The sequence below is a fragment of the Schistocerca serialis genome, chromosome 3 (assembly GCF_023864345.2).
Source record: "Schistocerca serialis cubense isolate TAMUIC-IGC-003099 chromosome 3, iqSchSeri2.2, whole genome shotgun sequence".
In the NCBI taxonomy this organism is placed as follows: domain Eukaryota; kingdom Metazoa; phylum Arthropoda; class Insecta; order Orthoptera; family Acrididae; genus Schistocerca; species Schistocerca serialis.
Window position 1 is genome coordinate 120,600,154 of NC_064640.1, and position 22,707 is coordinate 120,622,860.

At 38.7% G+C, this 22,707-nt stretch overlaps 1 protein-coding gene across 2 annotated transcripts in view; it reads right to left on the minus strand.

Annotated features, from left to right (window-relative positions):
• Window positions 1-942: 942 nt before the first annotated feature.
• Window positions 943-22,707, minus strand: part of LOC126469813 (mucolipin-3-like) — a 170,607-nt gene continuing 148,842 nt past the window's right edge. For both annotated transcript variants that reach the window (XM_050097092.1, XM_050097091.1), the window contains exons 9-13: window positions 21,348-21,455; window positions 9,943-10,065; window positions 6,115-6,321; window positions 4,884-5,035; window positions 943-1,224 (exon numbers count right to left, since the gene is read on the minus strand). In XM_050097092.1, coding sequence (XP_049953049.1) covers window positions 1,140-1,224; window positions 4,884-5,035; window positions 6,115-6,321; window positions 9,943-10,065; window positions 21,348-21,455 — 675 coding nt within the window. In that variant the 3' untranslated portion in view covers window positions 943-1,139. The remainder of the gene's footprint in view (window positions 1,225-4,883; window positions 5,036-6,114; window positions 6,322-9,942; window positions 10,066-21,347; window positions 21,456-22,707) is intronic.

The window sequence follows — 22,707 nt, forward strand, 5'->3', positions numbered from 1 at the left end:
ACACTACAGACCAACCAGGATTTTAACTGCACATTTTAACATTGACAATACTGCAATTTTACATTCTGCATGGTTAAGTATGTGTGTAGCTGAATGCAAGTGAAAAGGAGGGGAGGGGGGGGGGGGGAGATGTAACTTTAAGTGAATTTTTATTTGATGTTCTTTTGTTTTTCACCTATTTTAACAATATGTAGGGATAAGGGTAGACCTCACTATGAGTGGTTTCCTTTCATTGTGAGGTTTGAGTCACCTGAACCCTCTCATCCTAGAAAAATGAATTAGTATTTCCAACAGCTAGGATGGTGTCATCACTCCTATGTATGTCTACTGGCGATACTAATGATGTTGCTTCCTGAAGTTACATACTGTGCTAACAATATTTCTGTTCAAATCTCAAGGTAGTCACAACTAGAAAACATATGAACTTGGGTTTCAACAAACTCCTCCTTGATCTGTGATTATCATCTGTACAATCTCAAATGTTTTGGCTATTACAGTAACAGGTCTTTATCAGGATGATATTACATACTACTGATATGCTAACAGTACAGCACTTTTTTGTTCATGGTCGTGCGGTAGCATTCTCGCTTCCCACGCCCGGGTTCCCGGGTTCGATTCCCGGTGGGGTCAGGGATTTTCTCTGCCTCATGATGACTGGGTGTTGTGTGATGTCCTTAGGTTAGTTAGGTTTAAGTAGTTCTAGGGGACTGATGACCATAGATGTTAAGTCCCATAGTGCTCAGAGCCATTTTATTTTGTTCATTAACTGGCCAAGGTGATTTTCACACCATTAGTGATTTTAATTCTCCATTTTCTTGTGTGTTTTCTGTTCATTTTCATGATATACAGTCATTTAGATTGGTGAGATTTCTTACAGGATTAGGACAGAGTACATGAGCATATTTTGGAAGGGCAACACTAATTCAATTAAAGAGAGAAGAGCACTTGTAAAAATTCCAGATGTTTATATAAATTTTACACAAAGACTAGTTTGTGGCTATATACAAAATATGATACTCGCCTGTAGACAGTGTATTACTACAATTGCTCAAAATTGTCAACTGAACAAAATGATTATACAATATTCACAAAATATTTAGCACCAAATGTTTCAAAGAATTCAGAAATGTTATAGGTGTCTAAATACAGTTTGCATTTGTAACATGTGTGTACGTAGACTTTAAACCACTGGAATCTGTACACTCCAACGCCACATATGGTTTCCTGAAAAAAATGAAAATGGTAGTGTAATAGTCTTTGAACACTATCATCATATCCATACAACTACAAATATTATCACAAAGACTGAACATCCACATAAGTTTTGAAACTGAATGCAACAGCAGTGCTAATAGCATACAAAATGTTTTTTGTTTTCAATGTATACACAGATCATCATCATCATCATCATCATCATCATCAATGGGTGTACTAGGAAATCTCTGATAAATCTCAATTACTTGACTGCCTTTATGAATGCAGCCAGATAGTATATGTTATGAAAAGGATAGATTGCTACTCACCATATGGTGGAGATCCTAAGTCACAGACAGGCACAACAAAAATACTGCTAAACAAGCAAGCTTTCGGCCAAAAGGCCTCATGAATTTTACACGCGCGCGACCACTGTATCTGGCAGCCGTGTGTAATTCAGAAGAAGGCCTTTTGGCTGAAAGCTTACATGTTTAGCAGTGTTTGTCGTGCCTATCTGTGACTCAGCATCTCCACTATATGGAGAGTGCCAATCTATCCTTTTCATGATATTGTCATTATTTGGTCCTTGATTTTCCATTTTTAAATAAATTATGGCACACGTGGGGCGAGGGGATGGGAGACGTGAAAGGGGCAAGGGGAGGGGAGACTTTCCCTGCCCCCTCCAGATTGCTGCTTTTGTTCAACGTAACAGCTGCATTCCTGTCTGAGCTGCTGGAGAGGCCAGTCAAGTGTTCCTGAGGTGCGCAAGCGTGTGCGTGTGCGTGCGTGCATTTTCTGAAGAAAGCTTTGACTGAAAGCTAAATGTGTAACAGTCTTTTTATTGTGACTGACTGCAACTCAACTTATCTTTACAGTGAGTAGCAATCTACCCTTTCCCTCTTATTGTTGATATTCCAACTTGGAGTTTCCACAGTCACATTTCAATTTAAGAAAGACAGGGAAGATGCTAATCTGCAAATAAACTTTTTGTCTATCTTCGTCATAACTGACTTTATTGCAACACAGATCAAAGTACAAAGATAATATTATTAAACATTCTAAATTCAAACAACAAATGGGAGAATAAATGAATCAATTTATAAAGTGTGATGTAAATAACTACCAAGTACAACAGCTTGGTGGAACTTTGACCATACATAGAAAAAACTGTTGCAGTACTGAAGGTAGCTGAAAGAAATACACAATGTGATGAACAGAAATGACACATTCAAAGACAACAATTACATTGAAATCACCATGATTTATTATGGTCCCCTGGACTTACCAAAAGCTGATATATGGTTCTGTACTATGGTGTATGATCACTACTGACAGCAGTGCATTCTCTGCAACATACTCCCAAGCTCTCCACAAGGTTGGTAAGAAGTTCTTGTGGTGGGACATTTCATTCCACCACCAGTGTGGTTGACAACTACTGGATAGTCGTTGGTGCATGTGGATCTGCTGCAATAAGCCTCCCCAACACATCCCACACATGATCAATGGGATTTAAGTGGGGGGAATGGGAGGCCAGTCCATTTTCTGAATATCCTCTCATTTCAAGAGCTCCTCCACTTGCACAGTTAGATGAGGTTGTGCATTGCCATCCATATAAAAGAAGCCACATCCAAGTGCACTCCTGCAAAGATGCACAAGGGGAAGTGTCACCATGTTGACTGGAGAGCGTATCATGTTCAAACAATTGGAGGTCAGTATGCCCGTGCACAATTATGCCTCCCCACACCATAACACCTAGACCATCAAAATGATGATGTTTGACAATGTTCCCATGGGTGCAACATGTACCATCGTATGGTGACAGGTGGGAAGAAATAATGCACCCAGAAATATTGTTGAACATGATCATTTTGATGGCCCAGATGTTATGGTATGGGGACACACATATTACTTGGGTGTACTGACTTTCAAATCTTTGAATATGGTACACTTACTGGTCAATGTTATTGTAACAGTATACTCCTTCCACAGGGCTGTCTTTGTAGGGTTAGATTTGTACTCGACTTCATTTTTATGGATGATAATGTGCAAGCGCATCAAACAGTGAATGGACTGGACAAGGACACAGTCCTGGATGTTGTTCCAAAAAACAGGGTTAAAAAACCACCGGACAGACAGATGAGATGCCAGGCATAAGAGTAACTGATCCAGACAGTGCTTTGTTGAGTCATTTTTAGTCACTACGTGTGGTATGGAGAGCCAGAAGTTGTTTGTGTATAAGCATGGCAAGACGCCTAGCAGTGAAATAAGTTTCATAGTTTTTCATATAACGAGCAGGGCAAGGGATCCTTTAAGGATGTCTGATTAAGCTAGACAAGGAGAGATTCACAGGTGAAAATAGCTGCCTTAAGTGCATGAGGAATATACAGATTAAATGTCAGAGGAAAACAAATTTGTAGAGGCAGCCATAAAATTTAATGTAGTAAATGTATAGTGTTAAATATGCCAGTCTGGTATCATCTTGAGAGGGTGGAAGTGATCACAGTGGAGAAATGGTCCTGAGCAAGACCCAAGGGGCTGGGTCTTCCTCGTGGAATGGGGCAGTAGTATCACTACCTAGTTTTTCGTGGAACTTTTGAGAATTTGTAAGGAAGCCACTGCAAAGTGTTGCAGTAGCAACCACAGGCTAGTGAGCATAGTGTGGCAACATAGGTCAGAATAACACATACACAGAAGGGTTGCGACATGGGCCAGCTGTGCTTGGCAAAACCTGCACAGCCCAGTGATAATAGCCAGAGCAGATAGGATGATGTCACCACACTAGGGACCCACATTGTGAACTACATGACTGGGGAGGAGGGGGTGGGGGTGAGGGGGGGGGGGGCTGTGTAACAGTGCAACAAAAGCACCTCACGGCCATGTAAATAGGAGTGAATTTGAGGCAGATTCATTCGGAGTTCAGCACTATGGCCACACCACCAGGTCCATGCTAGACGACGAGACTGAGCACCGCCAGCTGCAGTCATGGGTTCAAGACCGTGTTAGACAAGCCCCTCCTGCACCAAGTCCCCTCATGGAACTTGGTGCCAAAGTGCCACTGCTCTGCCATCTGCACCTGCCATTACCAGAATACTGCCAGGTTGGTCATGTCCAGTGCACAGTGTTCTTCAGCTGACTCCACAGTAGATGCAAGCAGGGCCCCGAGTTTCTGGGTGCAGCCATTCTGCAGTAGAATGCATTTGCAGCAAGAAATGTGGTGCTGATGATGGGGCCATGGCCCACGGACACACTGCACGGCGCTGCCCAGTCTGAAGTCAGCAACGTAGGGCACCTACATGTGCAACTCCTCGACAGGTTGGAAGCCAGCCAGGTGCGAGCCAACGCCAGCCAGATTTGCTGGAGTTGTGTGTATGCCATCCATTACTAACGACAAAATGTGTATTTGAAGTTGAATAAAATACTTCTCTCGAACACTCGTGTGTCACTGGCCCCCCCTGTCCCATCACACTGCCACTCACCCTACTGAGTGCTGTCAACACTCGGTCATATGAAATGGAGAAAGTGTGTGGTCATTAGAGCACATACTAGTTAAGGCAGGGGACAGAACATCCTGAATGATACAAGTATTCTGTAATATTCAACTGAAATTATTTAGGGACACTGCGGAGAATCAAAATCAAGACAGCACAAGAGATGTTTGAAATTCATTTTACTAAAATGATTTTCATTACCTCTGGCAACAACATATCCTGTCAACAAAATCACTGAGGGATGATAATGTTGTTGATAATGACTCATTCTGAATTGCTGAAACAGCTTCATCTCTTCCAGAAGAAACAAATATCTGAAGGTCATTTTTTGGAAATCCTGTCTTGTAGTACAGCTGAAATAAAATAAAACTGTTTTATTGAATTATGAAAGAAACATAACAATGCAGTTTTCCAAACTAATATTACACAAAAATCTTTTTATGTGCAATGCCTCAGAACAAAAGGTTGAAAGTTGCTATTTTCAACTTCTCTATTGTATCAGAAGTAACGCTAATCAATCAATTATTAATACTGTTGTTGTTGGGGATGTTCTTGTTACAATATTAAACTGCAATGACTCCCTCTAATGTGTGTGGTAACAAAAACTATAATGTCCCAAATTTGGTACTTATGGGATGGAGGGAGAAAAAGGAAATTTACAATATACTATGAAAAACGAGCTCATGAGAGTGAGCATATATGCACATTGGACAACAATGATTATTAGCCAATGCAATCCCAGCATTGTCATTTAGTGATTTAGAGGCAGGTGGAATATCTAAACCAGAATGGCCAGACCTCAATTTGAACCTACTATTCCAGAATAAAAGTCCAGTGCTTTGACTAGCATGTCACTTTGCATAGTAATAAGAAAGGACTTCATTTTTTTATGAGACTGAAAGAAACACGAAAGGAAAGCTGGTATGAAGGAAAGTAACATAAAAAGAACATGATCAGCATAAGGAAAAGTATGAAGTTAGAGTAACGCAAATATTGTAACATCACTTAATGTAATTGTTCATGGACACAGAACATAAACTGTCAATGATTAGTACCTCATAAACTTTGAGATTTCCCGAGATACTGTCATAAGCTTGAATGAGGAACTTTATATGAGAAAACAGCACTGCAATCTGAGTTAAGATTCCCTTAGTGAATAGCTGGCTGAATTTACACACATGCAACAAACTTTAACAGATGGTGTAATTAATATTCCAGCAGTTCTGCCTGTTGCTTAAAGATAGTTTGGTGAACTAGACAAACCAGAAATTTCACAATAATAAGGAGGTTCCTTATAACAGGTCGCTTATAAAAGAATTTTATGTAAAAGCATAATGTATGTGGGACACCATACTGTAATAATCCTGATTAAGAGAAATGTGTTATATCTGAAGTTGTCTGAAATGCAACATTAAAAATGAACAGTACTTACCTTTATTGTTTCATATGCATCCATTATCACTGATATGAAGAGGCTGAGAATAACATATATATACAAGCTAATGAAGCCATATAGATAAATTCGGCTGTACCACCATAACATTGGTGATTTTAAAGACATTATGGAGAAAGTTGCAAACATGTCATCACCATTAATCAGGGCAAACAAACACTCAGATGTGCTTGCTAGGGATCGGAACTGCAACAAGAAGGAAATCTATTAAAATTTTTAACTGTTTGTATCACCAACAAAAATTTAACTGAATTTTCATAATCATATGTAACAAGAATATATAATAAAAGATAATTAAAGATAGCTAAGAGGCAAGAAGACTGGCTAAAGATGGGTTGTATGTGATGCCACAACACAATACCAGCTTCATGTTTCATCATTTTCTAAGAAAGTAGTTTGCAGCCAGAGGTTGGAATGCACCAGGAAATTACATACTCAACAACAAACAAACTGTTTACATTAAGAATAATGATGTAATGGGACTGAACTTCAATTGTGAAAAGGAGGCTGTTGATTGAATGTGAACAGGAACAGTCTTCAGGTAGTCAAGGAAGAGTCTGTAAAGGAACTTACTTACAATGACACATAGCTGTTGGAGAGCAAAGCAGAAATGCATTATTTAAATAATAAAACGCTGTGCCAGTTAGGTATTTTTTCATGCATAGAACAATGTGTTTTGATAGTTTATTTTCATTATCAAGTAAAGAGAGTACATCATCAAAATGCACCATGCTATGCATGAAAAAATACGTAACTGGTCAGTGAATGACTCAGTTGCAGACTTTCTAAAAACAACATTGATTATGATGAATGAAATTAATAAATACATTAACTGGAAGACAGAACCAACAATGATAAAATTGCCAGAATATTGAAGTTTGTATATCTTAGGGATGGAAATAAAAGGTAAGAATATAAAATTTGTTGGTGTGAAGGGGTAAACATATCCAGAAGTTACCCTTAAAATGCCTTCTTAAATTGACCTGAACAGCAAGTCCAGAGTTATGAGAACAGACTTGTGTTGTCAACAAGAGTTGAGGCCACCTGTTAACAGGGAAAAATCATCATAATGAGTAGCTGTGACAATAAATTGAAAATGATTTTGTATATGGTGAAATTCGAAGGTATTTGTGAAGATGTGAGAAATAATGCAAAGTCAGGCAGGAGAGAACGATGTCATAAAAGGCTGTTTAGGGACAGTTATGCAGAAGTTACACTGTATTTTAGGTGAAGGAAAGAAAATTTTCCTATTGACGTGGTGCTGGATTCTGCATGGATGAAAGGGACAACGTTTCTGTACAGGATTCATTAATGGGTTGTGTGCTACTAGGAGGCAAAATAATACATGTGGTAATCTTCAGCTGAAGTATGAGAATCTTCACCTGAAGTACACGAGAACCTTTACAAGACTTATCTGATAAACATAGGGGTACAGTTGAAGTGGGAACGTGTGGGTATTGCTGCTTATACGTCAGTCATACAGTGAGCCAACTTTCCCGACACACCCATGCACTTTGTTTAGGACCTACCAAATGAGTGAGTGAACAGGTGACAAAAATGAAATTAGATCACAGTTTCCATTAACCGGTGATCACAATAACTGGATTTGCATAACAGTTCCATTCTGACACCGATCCCAAAGGGCATAAACTACTCTGTGATGAGTGTGTTGTACGATTATGTGAGTGCGGGAGAACAGTGGACGCACCTCTGGAAGGAAACAAACCTTTTTCTCATGATTGCGGGGCACCATGTATTTCGCGGAAGTGATGAAGTGAAGATGGATATAAATGGAAATCACCAAACAAACTTCCGTATGCGTCTGTGGGGAGTTCACATTAAGCTTGACCCCAGTGGTTTGAAGATTGAAGTTCCACACTCTCGAAAAATGCATTTACTGTACAGTAGCTCAGTTCACACTGCCATTGCTTTTTCTGCTGATCTGCATCCATGTGCACCACACATTGCCACGCTTTTGCCTATCGGCAGTTATGCACGCCGACAGATATCTGATGCATCCAAGTTGGGTTGGCTGTGAGCAGCTCTGGTCTGTTCATGCATTTTTGTGGTGCGGCTGCCACAGAGTTAAAGGCGAGACTAACATGGAGATCTAACAGCAAGGCAGTCTTTGAGATAAAGCCAATAACTTTATTGGAATTATCATTCAGTTTTTCGTGTTCTTTGGTTTCATGGTGCAGTGAATTGAGGTGGTTGGCTAGGTTGTTTCTACACAAGGACTGAAGTTTACTAAGAGGACTGTACAGAGTATATATCCAAAATGAACTCTATACACATGCTTTTAACTCGCCAGCATGTCCTATCAAGCTATCTCCGAACTTCTTGTCTCCGTATGTGCTGGAAGCTATTACATTCTGTAAATATCTAAGAATAATACTAAGAAGCAAACAAAAAAATTGTAATCAGTGGTAGAGAACACTCACATTTGTTCCAGTGTTTACTGTCCTTATCAAGTAAACCTGATGGACAATGTATGGATTCAGAGATGCAAGGCTAATATCGTAACTGGTTGGTACGGCTCCTAGTAAAGGGGAACAGAGATTCTCAGAGTACCAGAATGGAAATGTTTGGATTGAAAGAAATACTGCTTTTGGGAAAACCTACTGGGTAAATTTAGGGAACTGGTATTTATGGTAAACTTTCTAATAATTCTGCTTGCTTTCACTGTACCTCTTACTTAGGGACCATGAGAATGAGTTAAGAGAAGCTAGGAATATACAAAAGGCATTCAATCATTCCCCCCCCCCCCCCCCCCCCCCCCTCACCACATGTGTGAATGGAATATAACAGTAAGTGGTTAACTGGCAACAAGTAGCCACTGTCAAGCACTATAGAACAGCTTGCAGGGCATATACATGGATGTAGAATTGAATTTATGAACAGAGGGAAAAGGTGGGGGACAACTCAGAAAACTTTGCATAAAAATTGCAAATGTGTCAAAGACACAAAGAAAAAGAAAGTAACACATTTTAAAAAATCAATTTGTGTCATTAAATTTAAAGTTTCCATTTTGGTACCTTGTTGTTTCTGGTACTCTGATTTTCTTTTGACCAAGTCTGTGCTTTTGATAAAAGCAGTTAACAGTTTTTTTTGTTTACTAGTAACTCCGTACACAGTTGTGAAATTTTAGCTTTGTGAACTATTTTTATCCCTGAAGGGCATCCATTATTGCCATGTTCCACATTTTTCTAAATCTTAAAATTATATTGTTTTGGAGTGTTAGTTAGCAGTAAGGTAAGACAGTATTGGGCTGCAGATAACCAAAAATTGAGTAAAAGAAACTATGTCTGTTTAAACTTTCAGTTTTATAACTATTCAGCATAATATAATGCACCTTTCCATTCATTTTTGAAGCCACCACCATTGTCACTCACACCTGACATTAGACCAGTAGTCAACACACCTTAACTTCTCTCAGATAGAGGCTATCCAGAATACTAATTTCTCAAGTACATTATGAAGATTTAATTTTTTAGCTGTTGAACCCTATTACCACAGGGTGACAATATTATGTGAATAAATTAATAATTTGGCTGCTCTTGTTTTGCTCTGTGTATTTAGTCACTGCTTTGTAGCAGTATGTGTTATTTGTGGACAAACTTATTGCTGTTTGGTTATTCATTTACTAATTTTTCGCCAACTGAACCGCATGTCTCTGTCTCATAAACCTGCAATGAATAGTATATAAGCTGAGTGTAAAGTGGGTGAAACAATACAGTTAACAACATAATACTTTTCAGTTTACAAATAAGCTATAATGATAAAAATAATTACAGAAATAACAGTCACCTTCATGTGATATGGTCCCAAGATGAGCCATCCACAAAATGTAAAGCCTGCATAGATAAGAAGTGCACATAAAAGAAATCTCAAAACATGGGGTGTTGCTTTCTTGAGTGTAAGAATAACCACCTGAAAGAGAGAGAGGTTTCACTTTTAATGTAATTTAAAAATCATCATTCGAACAGTTTTGATTGAAAACATGCACACAATAGTAATCTCAACAGATGACTGATCCAATTAGGAGATCGTGATGACTCGGTGTTAGGATGCTCAGTGACAAGTTTATCACTGCTCTTCCTACAATAAACAGAAAGCTATGTTATAAATGGGATAAATTCATACACTAACATTTCAAAAACCTTGTCAGAATCTCACTGGTCTCGCCCATTTGTACTCAAATTCAAATGTATTCACAGGTATTCTTAAAATACTAACCCTTACTGCCTGTTTAAAATATACTGTTAAAATGCTTGGGGATAACAGTTGGTGAATCCATTTAGCCTCCAGTGGCATGCCTCCATTTTGTTATTGAAATGAGGTGTAGTTTCAGCCAACCTAAGTATAGGAAATAGCTATTTGAAACATGGGTGGATATGTGAACACACAGTTTTTACAGAAAGGTGTATTATATAGTGATGAACTTCTTGTCCCTCAGCCCAATACTTTCTCCAACTGAAAATTTTTAAAAATACGGTTTCAAGTAAACAAAATCATGTACCAAATCAATCACAAAATATGTTGGGCCTCTGATGTTTCAGAGGCAACAGTTTATTCTATCCACAGATTATTACTTACACACTCAAAATGGAATGAAAGACGATTAAGGTTTAATACCCTGTATAGGATGTCATTCAAGATGCATTGCCCAAACTTTGATTCAAGAATGGTGAAGAAGAAATTAGACAGGTCAATTTTTATGTAACCATCCTGGCATTTGCCTACACATCTTATGGAAACTGCAGTTGATGTAAATCAGGATGACCAGTAAAGTTTCATGGATTTCACAGAAGCACATACACATTTTTGTGCTTTTATTAATAAAGATTCAAAAAGTCTTTGAAACATCATTTGGATGTTCTAGCTCTCCTTTCTTTCTGTGATTGCAAAGAAAAATCAGAATTTCCATCTTCAAGACAAAGATTGTTTATTTTTGTTTTTCCAGTAGAGATTTCTACGCTTTGTGCTACCTTCAGTAGGTTTTGATTTATCATTCTGACACGCATAACAGTATCATTTATTTTGTGCTGCTATAGTCTATGTACCATACTTTATGCAGCTTATGATTTTTCTGGTGCTACTGTGCAGAAAGGTTTTGTTTTAGTAATAAAATAAATCATGTGTGTAATTGTTAAAACAGTGATAGTGAACAAAATAAGTTATTCAAACAATTAACATAATGATAAAAGACAATAGCACTAGAAACCATAAGAAGCTGTATGGGACATTTAACACTAGCAACAAAAAAAGCTGATAGCATTATGCGAGAGAGAATAATAAACAACAAAGACACAAAGAGTTAAAATGTGTTCGAGTAAAACAAAAACAAACACTGTGTCCTGCAGAAGGTAGAAATTATCTCCAATTTTTGAGAAGTACCGATTGCATATGCTTGAGTTTTGAACATATGCTCAAAGTTTGGATTGCCAGCCACACTAAATACCTGTGATTGTGGCAGTTCTAGTACTCTGAGGACTGCTTTCACCATAATGAGGTGCCCATCATATTTGGAGTGATGCTTCATTACCCTCTTCACACAGACCCAGAATCTGGGTGGTTGGTGAAAAACAACCAGTGTCTTTAAATATGAAGCAATGATGATCCATAAATAGCAATGCCACAACCAATTCATGACCGTCTGGATGTTTCATAAAGCAGTGCCCCATGTTTGTCCGCCAAGGCATTTGAGATGTTAGTGATTTTATGCATTTTATTGTAGGTCTTTAAGGTATGGTAACCAGGTTACTTTTTTGTCTAAGATTAGAGTAGAAATCATACACATTCGTTAAATGTTAAACAAGTGTCTCCATTTTGTGTTAAGTTTGGTTAAGCATGTGATATGAATGGTTTAAAATTTACACAAATAGTTTTCTGAGTGAAAAACTTTAATGCAGTCTTTTCGGTCCATTAAGTCAACTTTTTAATGGTCAGAAAATTATCCACGAATATTGAACACTTAACAGGACTCCTAAATGGGATTGGAATGGACCTAGTTTTGATATTCTAAAGACTGTTGTATCTCCCATGTTAAGAAACATATCAAACAAATGGTTTCAACATAAAGAAGTTTTTTGTGTGGTTACATTCAGGTGAAGTGCAACCATCTTAATCTACCCTGGAAGCAGATCAGTATGTTTTGTTGTCAAATGTTTGCTGCAAATGGGTGTGTTGGGAGGGTCACCAAAAGTTGTGTACCAAATGTGTCAAAGACACTTCAAGTACTTTCCTCTCCTGTGGACACTGACTCTCCTGTAGGAGATACATATCTATCATTACATATCCACATGACTGTGAGTGGCATGTCAATGGCATGTTTAGGTGTCCTGTAAAGGGTAAATAGGGACCAGGGAGGATTCAGTGTTATGCTAATTCCTCTAACAAACAAGTTCAAGGTGCCATCTTTCACTGAAACTGAAACTGCGCCTGTGGGATTCACTTCTCCTGTTCTGGGGAAAATTACTGCGTCCTGTGTCAAGAGGCGGCAAACACAAAATGGTACGGGTCTATTAGTCATTAGCAGCTCAAATGTATGGTGAATAATGGTACCCTCTAGGGAAATGGCAGCAAGGAATGGGAAGGTACACCAGGTACATTCAGTGTGAGACTGGAGGCTTCATTCAGCATGTTGAAGAGGCTATTCTGGCAGCCACTGAGGAAGCAGGGTGCAACCAACTACATATTGTAGTGCATGCTGGAACAAATGATGCCAGTCGCCTAGGCTCCGAAGTCATACTTTGATCATTCCAGAGACTAGCAGAGAGGGTTGAGAATGCCAGCCTTAACCATAGAGTTTCAATGAAGCTCACAATCTGTAGCATTGTCCCCAAATCAGATAGTGGCCTATGGTTCTTAGTTGAGTAGAAGGCTTGAATCAAAGACTGAGGGTTCTGTGACAAGCTAAGCTGTGACTTTTTAGACTTGCACCAGAGGGTCGAGAGTTGTAGGGTCTCCTAAATGGGTCTGATGTGAACTTCACATCAGAAGCAGCTACTGAAGATGATGATCGTGTGTTCACCCCACACAAAGGTGTTTATTAGATTAGGTGAACCTCCATCCAATACAGATAAAATACCTGTGAAAAGCTCAGACGTACCAGTGTAAGATCCAAAGCAATGCCTCCCACAGATTGGAGTACCAAAATTGTAGTAGTAAACTGCCAAAGCATTCGCAATGATGTGCTCCTAAACAGCACTGAAGCTCACGTAAGATTAGGCACAGAAAGCTGGTGAAAACCTGAAGTCTACAGTAGTGACATCTCTGGGGAAAATTTAATTGTGCGCGTGCGCGTGCACAGACACACGCAGGCGCACGCGCATGCCAGAGGGAGGACTCTAACCTCCGATGGGGGGGGGGAACAATGGGAGAGATCTGTCAAGATATACAGTCACTGTGAAGAAATATCTAAAGAAAAAGAGATTATCATACAATAGGTATAAAACAAAGCACAGAGAGAGATTATACTGAGTGAAACGCATTTAGCAGTTAAGAGAGCAGTGTGTGAAGCCTTCAATGACTGTCGTAGAATATTGTTAATGACCTTAATAAAAATTCTGGTCATGTGTAAAAGGTATTAGTATCACCAAAGTGAAGTGTCCAGTCACTCATGGATGAGATTGGAACTGGAATTGAGAGTAGCAAAGCAAAAGCAGAAATGCTTAACTTTGTTATCAAATATTCCTTTACAAAGGAAAACCAAGAATTATTGCCCCATCTAAATCTCATACCACTGAAAAGATGAGTGAAATAAGTATTGGTGTCAGTGGCATTCAGTTGAAATTGCTAAAATTGAAGAAAGCCCTGGGGCCTGATGGAATCCCCATCAGATTCAATACCGAATTTGCACATGAGTAAGCCCCTTTGTTAATTATAATCTACTGTGGATCCGTTGAACAAAAAAGTGTGCTCAGTAGTTGGAAGAGAAAGATCACACCTGTCTACAAGAAGCGGAGCACAAATGATTCACAACACTGTCCAAAATCCTTTATATCTTTCTGTTGTAGAATCTTGGAACATATTCTGAGATCAAACAGAATAAGGCACCTCCAACAGAACAACCTCCTCCATGCCAACCAGCATGGATTTCTAATACAAAGATCATGTAAAAACCAACTCACTTTTCTCACGACATCCTGAAAGCCATGGATCAAGAAAGGCAGGTAGATGCAGTATTTCTCAATTTCTGAAAAGCATTTGAGTCAGGACCACACCTATGGTTATTATCAAAACTATGATCATATTGGGTATCAGATGAAATATATGACTGGACTGAGGACGCAACATGTTATCTTCATTGGAGAGTCCTGAACTGATGCAGAAGTAACTTTGGGTGTACCCTGGGAAGAGTGTTGGGTCCCTTGCTATTTATGTTTTATATTAATGATCTTGTAGACAACATTAATAGTAATCTCACATTTTTTGCAGATGATGCAGTTTTCTACAATGAAGCAGTCTGAAAAAAGGTGTACAAATATTCAGGCACACCTTGATAAGATTTCAAAGTGGTGTAATAATTGGCAGCTTACTGAAATGTATCCAATGAATATAATATCAGTGAGTCACAGTTTGAAACTGCAAACTCATACAAATACTTGAGTGTAACACTTAGTAGGGAGATGAAGTGGAACAAACCCACAGGCTCAGTCACGGGTAAAGCAGGTAGCAGCCTGATTTACTGGTAGAATACTGTGGAAATGCAATCAGTCTTCAAAGGAAATTGGTTACAAATCACATGGGTGACCAATCCTTAAACATTGCTCAAGTATGTGGGACATGTACCAAATAGGCCTAGCACGAGATATTGAACATACACAGGGAAGGGCAGCACAAATGGTCACAGGTTTGTTTGACTTGCAGGAGAGTCACTGAGATGTTGAAAGAACTGAACTGGCAGCCTCTAAGATAGACAGAAACCATTCCAAGAAAGTCTACTGACAAAGTTTCAAGAACTGGCATTAAAATGATGACTAAGGATATTAGACAACACCCTACAACATATCACTTCCATAGGGATCTTGAAGATATGACTGTATTAATTACACCACTCAAAGAGGCATCTGAATGCTCATTTTTCCCACACTCCATGTGTGTATGGAACAAGAGAGAGCCCTAATAACTGGGACAGTGGGATGTAACCTCTGCCATGCTCTTAACAGAGATTCATAGAGTATAGATGTAGATGGTTCTGCAGATGATCTGGAACACGGGATTTTGTCCTTCAGAAGCAGTGACATTTTTTCTTTAAAAAACAAACTGTGGCTCTGTCAGCACTTAAGTTCTACTTAGCTATGCTCACTAAGATGCCATTTCTCAATATGGTTGTAAGGAATGGTGTACTGCCATTTCCCAAAATGCCCTTCTTTGACTCTCAAAGTTTTGCAGTTGCTGTGGAATGGTTAATTGAATTCGTGGCTTTTTTCCTGCAAGACCTTTCTTCCTCTCTCTATATGACACATCGAGCTTTTGCTCTTCCAGTTCAAAAGGCAGCAATATTTTCTAATGAAGGGCTACATTTTAACTTGTGCAGATTCACACTGCCCCCAATTGCTGAGTGGCTTTTCCCACTCCCCACAGGATAGAGAAAGTTTCAGAGTTTATGTCTATTACTGTTATACAATGGCATATTTAAAGACCACTGACATTTTGAGTGACACACATTCTGATAAACTGCTTGTAATTCAGTGTGCGGTTTGAGCTGGCTGTAACCACTTAGCATAGGCATGTCAGTATTTCTTAAATGTATCTCATGGAAGCACAAGCATAAGAGTCTTTCCTGTGAAAGAACTTGAAATCCTTTGCAAATGTCCTGAATCCATTTCCATTTCACTGAATAATGGGAGCAATACTATTTGAACAGTTGAGCTTATCCTTCTATCTTGGTAATGAGTGCAAGAAATTGAAAATTTGACCTTCATTTGGAGAACTCTACATCTGTTGTAAGAGGTATCTCATCACGTTTTGTGTGTTCTTCCTGTCTGCATCGATAACTGAGTGGTCAGCACAATGGAATGCCATGCAAGGGGACCTGGGTTCGATTTCCAGCTGGGTCGGAGATTTTCTCCGCTCAGTGACTGGGTGTTGTGTTATCTTCACCACCACCACCACCACCACCACCACCACCACCACCAATACACGCAAGTTGCCAAAGTGGTGTCACTTAAAGAGACTTGCACCAGGAGACCAGTCTACCCGAAAGGAGACCCTAGCCACACGACATGACATTTCATTTCATTTGTGTTCTTTCTCAGTGCTTGTTTTACACTGCCTTCAATCTTTTCTTTTATTGGAGAAGCTATAGGTGTCATCACAATGCTGGCATCTGTAACCGCCTAAAATGTTATGTCCATTGATGCTGAAATTTAGTCTGACAGTAAAGTTATCTAATTGTGAGCAACTAGCCTAGGCGATCTCAAATTAATCACTAGAAGTTTTTACTGTCCACCAAAAACCATTGTAACAGGTGTAGAATCATTCGAAGAGTCTTCACTCAGTACTGCTGAAGTACCCTGATCATGCAAAGAAAATATTTTTTTTGCTTTGTAGTTGCAAACAGGCCTGACCCTACCGAGAGTGTCAGTATAGGGGCAGGGATTAGTGGTCATGATTATGTAGCCACACTGCTTACTGAAGTTAATAAATATATCACGAAGGCAAGGAGATATATCTGGGAAGAGCAGATAAGCAGTTGTTAGGATGCTACTTAGACAATGAATAGACATCATTTAGTAGAAACGTGATGGGCATAGAGGAATTATAGGCAAAGTTTAAACTGACTTTATCTCTAAAGAAATATGTGAAAAGTGGACTAAGGATGGAAAAGACCCACTATTGTTTAATAACAAAAACTGGAAAGTGTTGAGAAAACAAATTGTTGCCCCCTCAGTTCAAAAAAGAACACGAAAATATCAACTGGCCAAAGTTGATAGAAGTTTGTGTGTGTGTGTGTGTGTGTGTGTGTGTGTGTGTGTGTGTGTGTGTGTGTGTGTGTGTGTGTGTAAAAAGATCAATGCCCAAAGCATACAACTTCTGACAACATATGTTAGTGATAAATCTTGCTGAGAATCCTAGAAAATTCTGGTCCTACATAAAATCACTTTGTGGGCCAAAGGTTTCTATTCAGTCATGTGCAAACCAGTCTGGAGAAGTAATACAAGACACCATGCAGAAAGTTAAAATTTTAAATTTTGCATTAAAAAAAAAAAACACACACACACAAGAGGATTGTATGGATATAGCATTGAATGCTGCGCAAATTCCTGAGTAGAGGACATAGAAATGGGCATCTCTAGTGTTAAGAAGAAGCTGAAATAGTTAAAAACAAATATGTTACCAGGTCATGATGGAATCCTGATTCTGTTTAACAGTGAGTATTCCTTGGCATTGACCCCATAATCAACACTTGTTTACCACAAACCTTTTTCTCAGTGATAAGCCCTAAGTAGAAAAAACGAAAAAAAGCACAAAGTGACTTGTATACAAAAAGGTAAAAGAATGGCCCCACAAAATCATAGACCAATATCCTTAGCATCGATCTGCTACAGAATACTTTTGCGCACTCCGAGTTCGACTATAAAAAATTTCCTTCAGAGGAGAAAAGCTTCTATGCACAAATAAACAAAGAAGTAGAAAGTATTGTTCATTCTAAACTTTTCTCACATGATATCTTGCGAACCATGAACAGGAAGGTTCCATATTTACAGATTTCCAAAAAAAAAAAAACATTTGACACATTGCCACACTGCAAACACTTAACTAATGTCTAAGCATACACCATATATTAAGAGGTAAGAGAATGGCTAAAGTCTAAGTATGATGACATGCTGAAAAGTAATGCCTACAGATTTTTTACATGAAAACTATTAAAACTTTTTAAATAAAGCGAATGTTATTAACATTCTACACCTTTAGTCTTCACATTTACATATTTTATATAAGTTTGACTTTGTTGATGGGATCACCAGGACCACCACCACCACCACCACCACCACCACCACCACCACCACCACCACAGCGCTGCTTGCACCACCACCACCACCACCACCACCACGACTACTACTACTACTACTACTACTACTACTACTACTACACTATCAAACTGAAGTCCTCTAAGGTGTTATTTAAGATTTGGAAACAGATCAAAAAATGGATGTCACCAAGTCAGGACTGTATGGATGATGATCAAAGACAATGGACCCAAGGTGTTCAATTGTTGCCCAATTTAGAGCCCCGCAGTCGCCTGGGGCCACACATATAGAGATGTGCAAAATAAAGATATAAAGTGCTAATAATGTTTGTTTTATTTAAAAACTTCAAGAGTTTTCACTTTTTAGCGTGTCCTCATTATAAAATCAAATACATTGCACTTGATGGTGAGTGTTCTTTAGAGGCAAATGGTCCATCAGGAGTGCCATGGGAAGTGTGATAGGACTGTACATAAATGATTCTGCCTAATAGGGTAACCAGCAATCAGCAACTATTTGCTGATGACACTGTAGTTTATGGGGAAGTTTCACCTTTGAATGACTAGGATGAAACAGGATAACTTGGATAGAATTTCTATTTGGTGTAATGAGTGGCAGCCTAACCTACATCTGAGAAAATTTAAATGAATGAAGATAAGTATGAAAAGCAATCATGTAATCTTCAAATGGAGTATTGGTGGTGTGCTGACTGAGACAATTGTGTCGATTAAATATCTACCTATAACATTGGAAAGTAAAATGAAATGGAATTAGTAAAAATATTGGAAGCAGAGAATGTGAATAGTGGACTTTAGTTTATTCGGATAATACTAGAAAAGTGTAGCTAATCTACGTAGGAGACAATGTACAGGTGACTAGTGCCACCCATTCTTGAGCACAGTTTGGGTGTTTAGGATCCCAAGAACAGAGATTAAAGAAAGACACTGACGCAACTCAGATGCAGGCTGCTAGATTTGTTACCAGTAGGTCTGTGAAACAAGTGAGTATTACAGGAATGTTCTATGAACTCAAATAGAAATCCCTGGAAGGAAAAAGGCATTCCTTTTGCAAAACACTATTGAGAAGTTTTAGAGAACCAGCATATGATCATGTTGTGTAAGTACCACAAAGACAAGATGTGACATCAAGGCTTGTATGGAAGCATATCAACAATCTTTTTTTCCTCGCTCCATTTGTGAGTAGAATAGGAAAGAGAATAACTTTCTACCATGCACCGTATGGTGATTTGCAGAATATGTACATAAATGTAGATTTAATGGATGCTCCATGCACAATGCTATTTCACTTTATGCTGCCATTCTCTGTTTCTTCATTCCTCACAAATGGTGGTGTCAGATACTCCTATCCTTTGTGGCTTTCTTAATGTAATGTAAGATATTTGTTTGGGGACCTTCAGTTAATTGTTCTCCACAGCAAATGCAGAACAGTGAGTGTTCATACATTATGATCATTACAGAAACTGAAGCAATATAGAAGCAAGGTATATGCTGTTCCCAGCTCATATGCATCTGATCGACAGTATCTACAGGTTGTTTTGCCTTAACATATACTCATTGTGTCTTCACACTTCTAAAAACTGGAGCAACACACATCACAGTGGGTCAAATTTAATATACTTATTCAATGTTTGACTGCCAAACCTAAGAACAGAAGCCACTGTTTTTGCAACACAAATGATTTCATGAAGTTCATAGTCTGATATTGCTACTTGTTCCCACATCTTCTTTAGTTTTGATGTTGAGATGTGTACAAAACTTTTGCATGTTGCTACACCTTTGGGAAAACTGAGGGCACTGTGCAGTTCTATTTTAATGGGATATGTCCTTCTAAGAGAGGATGGTAACCTGTTGAGGCATAGTTGTTTCAACTAAAGGCAGTTTAATTTCACAGTCTCTTCAATGACTTAAAAATTCCAAGAGAGATCTTCTAGACCTTTCTGGATGTAAAATGAAGATTCTCCCCCCCCCCCCCCCCCCCTCCTCCTGAACGAACAATTATACACCTATAGAACCATAAATACATTGCATGTGGTCATGTGGAAACTGAGGTTTTTAACAGAGGTACAACTGGACCATTAAGCTAAGATTTCCCATTGTAATGGGATATCCTCCAATTTCATTTTTATCAAGCTGCCAACAGAATGGTAGTGTAAAGACTTCGGCAATAAGTCTTCCACCATGGGGACACTTCTTAAGTTTTGAAGTTCTCGCCAGTCCTCTTATACCTTTGAGCATACAGAAGTGCAGCATTTTTGAAAATCACCAGCAGTTGCTTTATCGCATTGGAAGCAATGTAATTAAAATACTGTTACTTTCATTAGGTATAATATGCTCTCTCGATAGAGTTGGGTGCAGTCACCCAAGCACGAGGAGTGGGTAAAAAACATGTGCTGTGTTCTGCAATCACACTTAATGGTGGTCACCAAAGCATACAGAGACTTGAGTCCAATATAAGACCGGTAGTACTGTCCAGTCATAACGTGAAATGTGAACTTGGAACCTGCAGGTTTTCCGAACTTGGAACCTGCAGGTTTTCCAAACCTGAATCTGGCCACTGTATGCTGCAGTGCCCAAGTTGCTACCCATGTGGCATACATAGCTTATGGAGTGCTGTGAAGAAAATGAGCCTACAATATAGAGCAAAAAAGAAACATTTATTGTCATTAAAACGCAGTTTGCACTGTACATAGTTTTACATCAAAGCATGTGAAATTTTCATCTGAATGAAAAGGGGGGGGGGGGGGGGAAGAGAGAGAGAGAGAGAGAGAGAGAGAGAGAGAGAGAGAGAGAGAGAGAGAGAGAGAGAGAGAGAGAGAGAGAGACAATAAATAAATAAACAGGCTCAGCTCATTGCAAAGAATATTTTCTATTTAATAAGTTCACGAAAAATGAAGTAATGTTTATAGAAGGATATGTAAACCTGTGATGTTACTTGCTCCATATACTGTTACATTGTGACTGAGCCAGATGACTGGGCAAATTGATTATGACCTTATCCAATGAACTGTACTTGAAATCACCTATAGTGATTTTCCTAAATCAGAAAAACCTACATCAGAATGACTTTATGGGATCTGAACCCTGTTGCAGCAGAACAACAGCAATTTTATGATCACTGTGCAACAAGAAATTTATACTTAATATGAAAAAAATTAAGGAATGTGAACAAATAATAGAACTAGTTTATGGAAAAAAATAATGAATAGTAAATACTCACATTGTAAGTCTTAAAAAATCCCAAATACCTCAGTACTCCAAACCACACTAGGAGATTTCCAGTCCCCAAAAGTACACTGCAAATGTTCCACTGATCTCCAGCAACTTGCTGCAATAACAAAAATGCAAAATTTAAAACACAAGTAGCTGTTATAACCAAAAAAGTTTAAATACGTCTTTAAGGGGTTTCTTTAAGATCTTACTTTAAGATCTTACATTCAGTAGTGCAAACTGATCTGTGGGTGAAGGATAAAGATGCAGGATCTATATCATACGCCGCAAGCCACCTAATGGTGTGTGGCTGAGGGTACTTTTAGTACCTGTTACACTCGCAAATAGTGCGTGGGAAGAATGATTGTCAGTAAGCCTCTGATTTGGCTCTAAATTATCAAATTTTCTCCTCATGGTCAATACGCTAGATCTATTTGTGGGGAAGTAATATGTTGTCTGACTCCTCCTGAAAAGTGCTGTCCTGAAACTTCAATAGTAAATCTCTTCATGATGCACAACACCTCTCTTGTAACATCTGCCAGTGGACTTTATTTGGCATCTCCGTAATGTTCTCTCACCAGTTAAACGACCTCGTGACGAAACGCGCCGCTTTTCATTGCGTCTTCTCTATCTCCTCTATCAGTCCTACCTGACAGAGATCCCAGATAAATGAACGATGCTCAAGAACTGGGTGAACAAGCGCCTTGTAAGCTTCTTTTGTGGATGAGTTACATTTCCTTAAGATTCTTCTGTTGAATCTGAGTATGGTGTATGCTTTTCCCACTATCTGTTTTATATGGTAATTCCACTTAAGGTCGCTCTGGATAGTTACACCTCGATATTTTACAGCAGATGCTGTCTCCAACTGTTTGTCATAAATAGTGTAGCTGTACAATAGTGGATTCCTTTTCCTATGTATGCGCAATTTGTTACATTTATTTACATTCAGGGTCAACTGCAAGAGTCTGCACCATTCATTAATTTTCTGCAGGTCGTTCTGCAAATTCTTACTATCTTCTGGCGTTGCTACTTTGGTATAAACAATTGCATCATCTGAATAGCCTTAAAGAGCATCTGATACTTTCTTCTAGATCATTTATATACAGGGTGGTCCATTGATAGCGACCAGACCAAATATCTCACGAAATAAGCATCAAACAAAAAAACTACAAAGAAAAAAACTCGTCTAGCTTGAAGGGGGAAACCAGATGGCGCTATGGTTGGCCCGCTAGATGGCGCTGCCATAGGCCAAAGGGATATCAACTGCATTTTTTTAAAAAAAAAATAGGAACCCACATTTTTAATTACATATTCGTGCAGTTCGTAAGGAAATATGAATGTTTCAGTTGGACCACTTTTTTCGCTTTGCG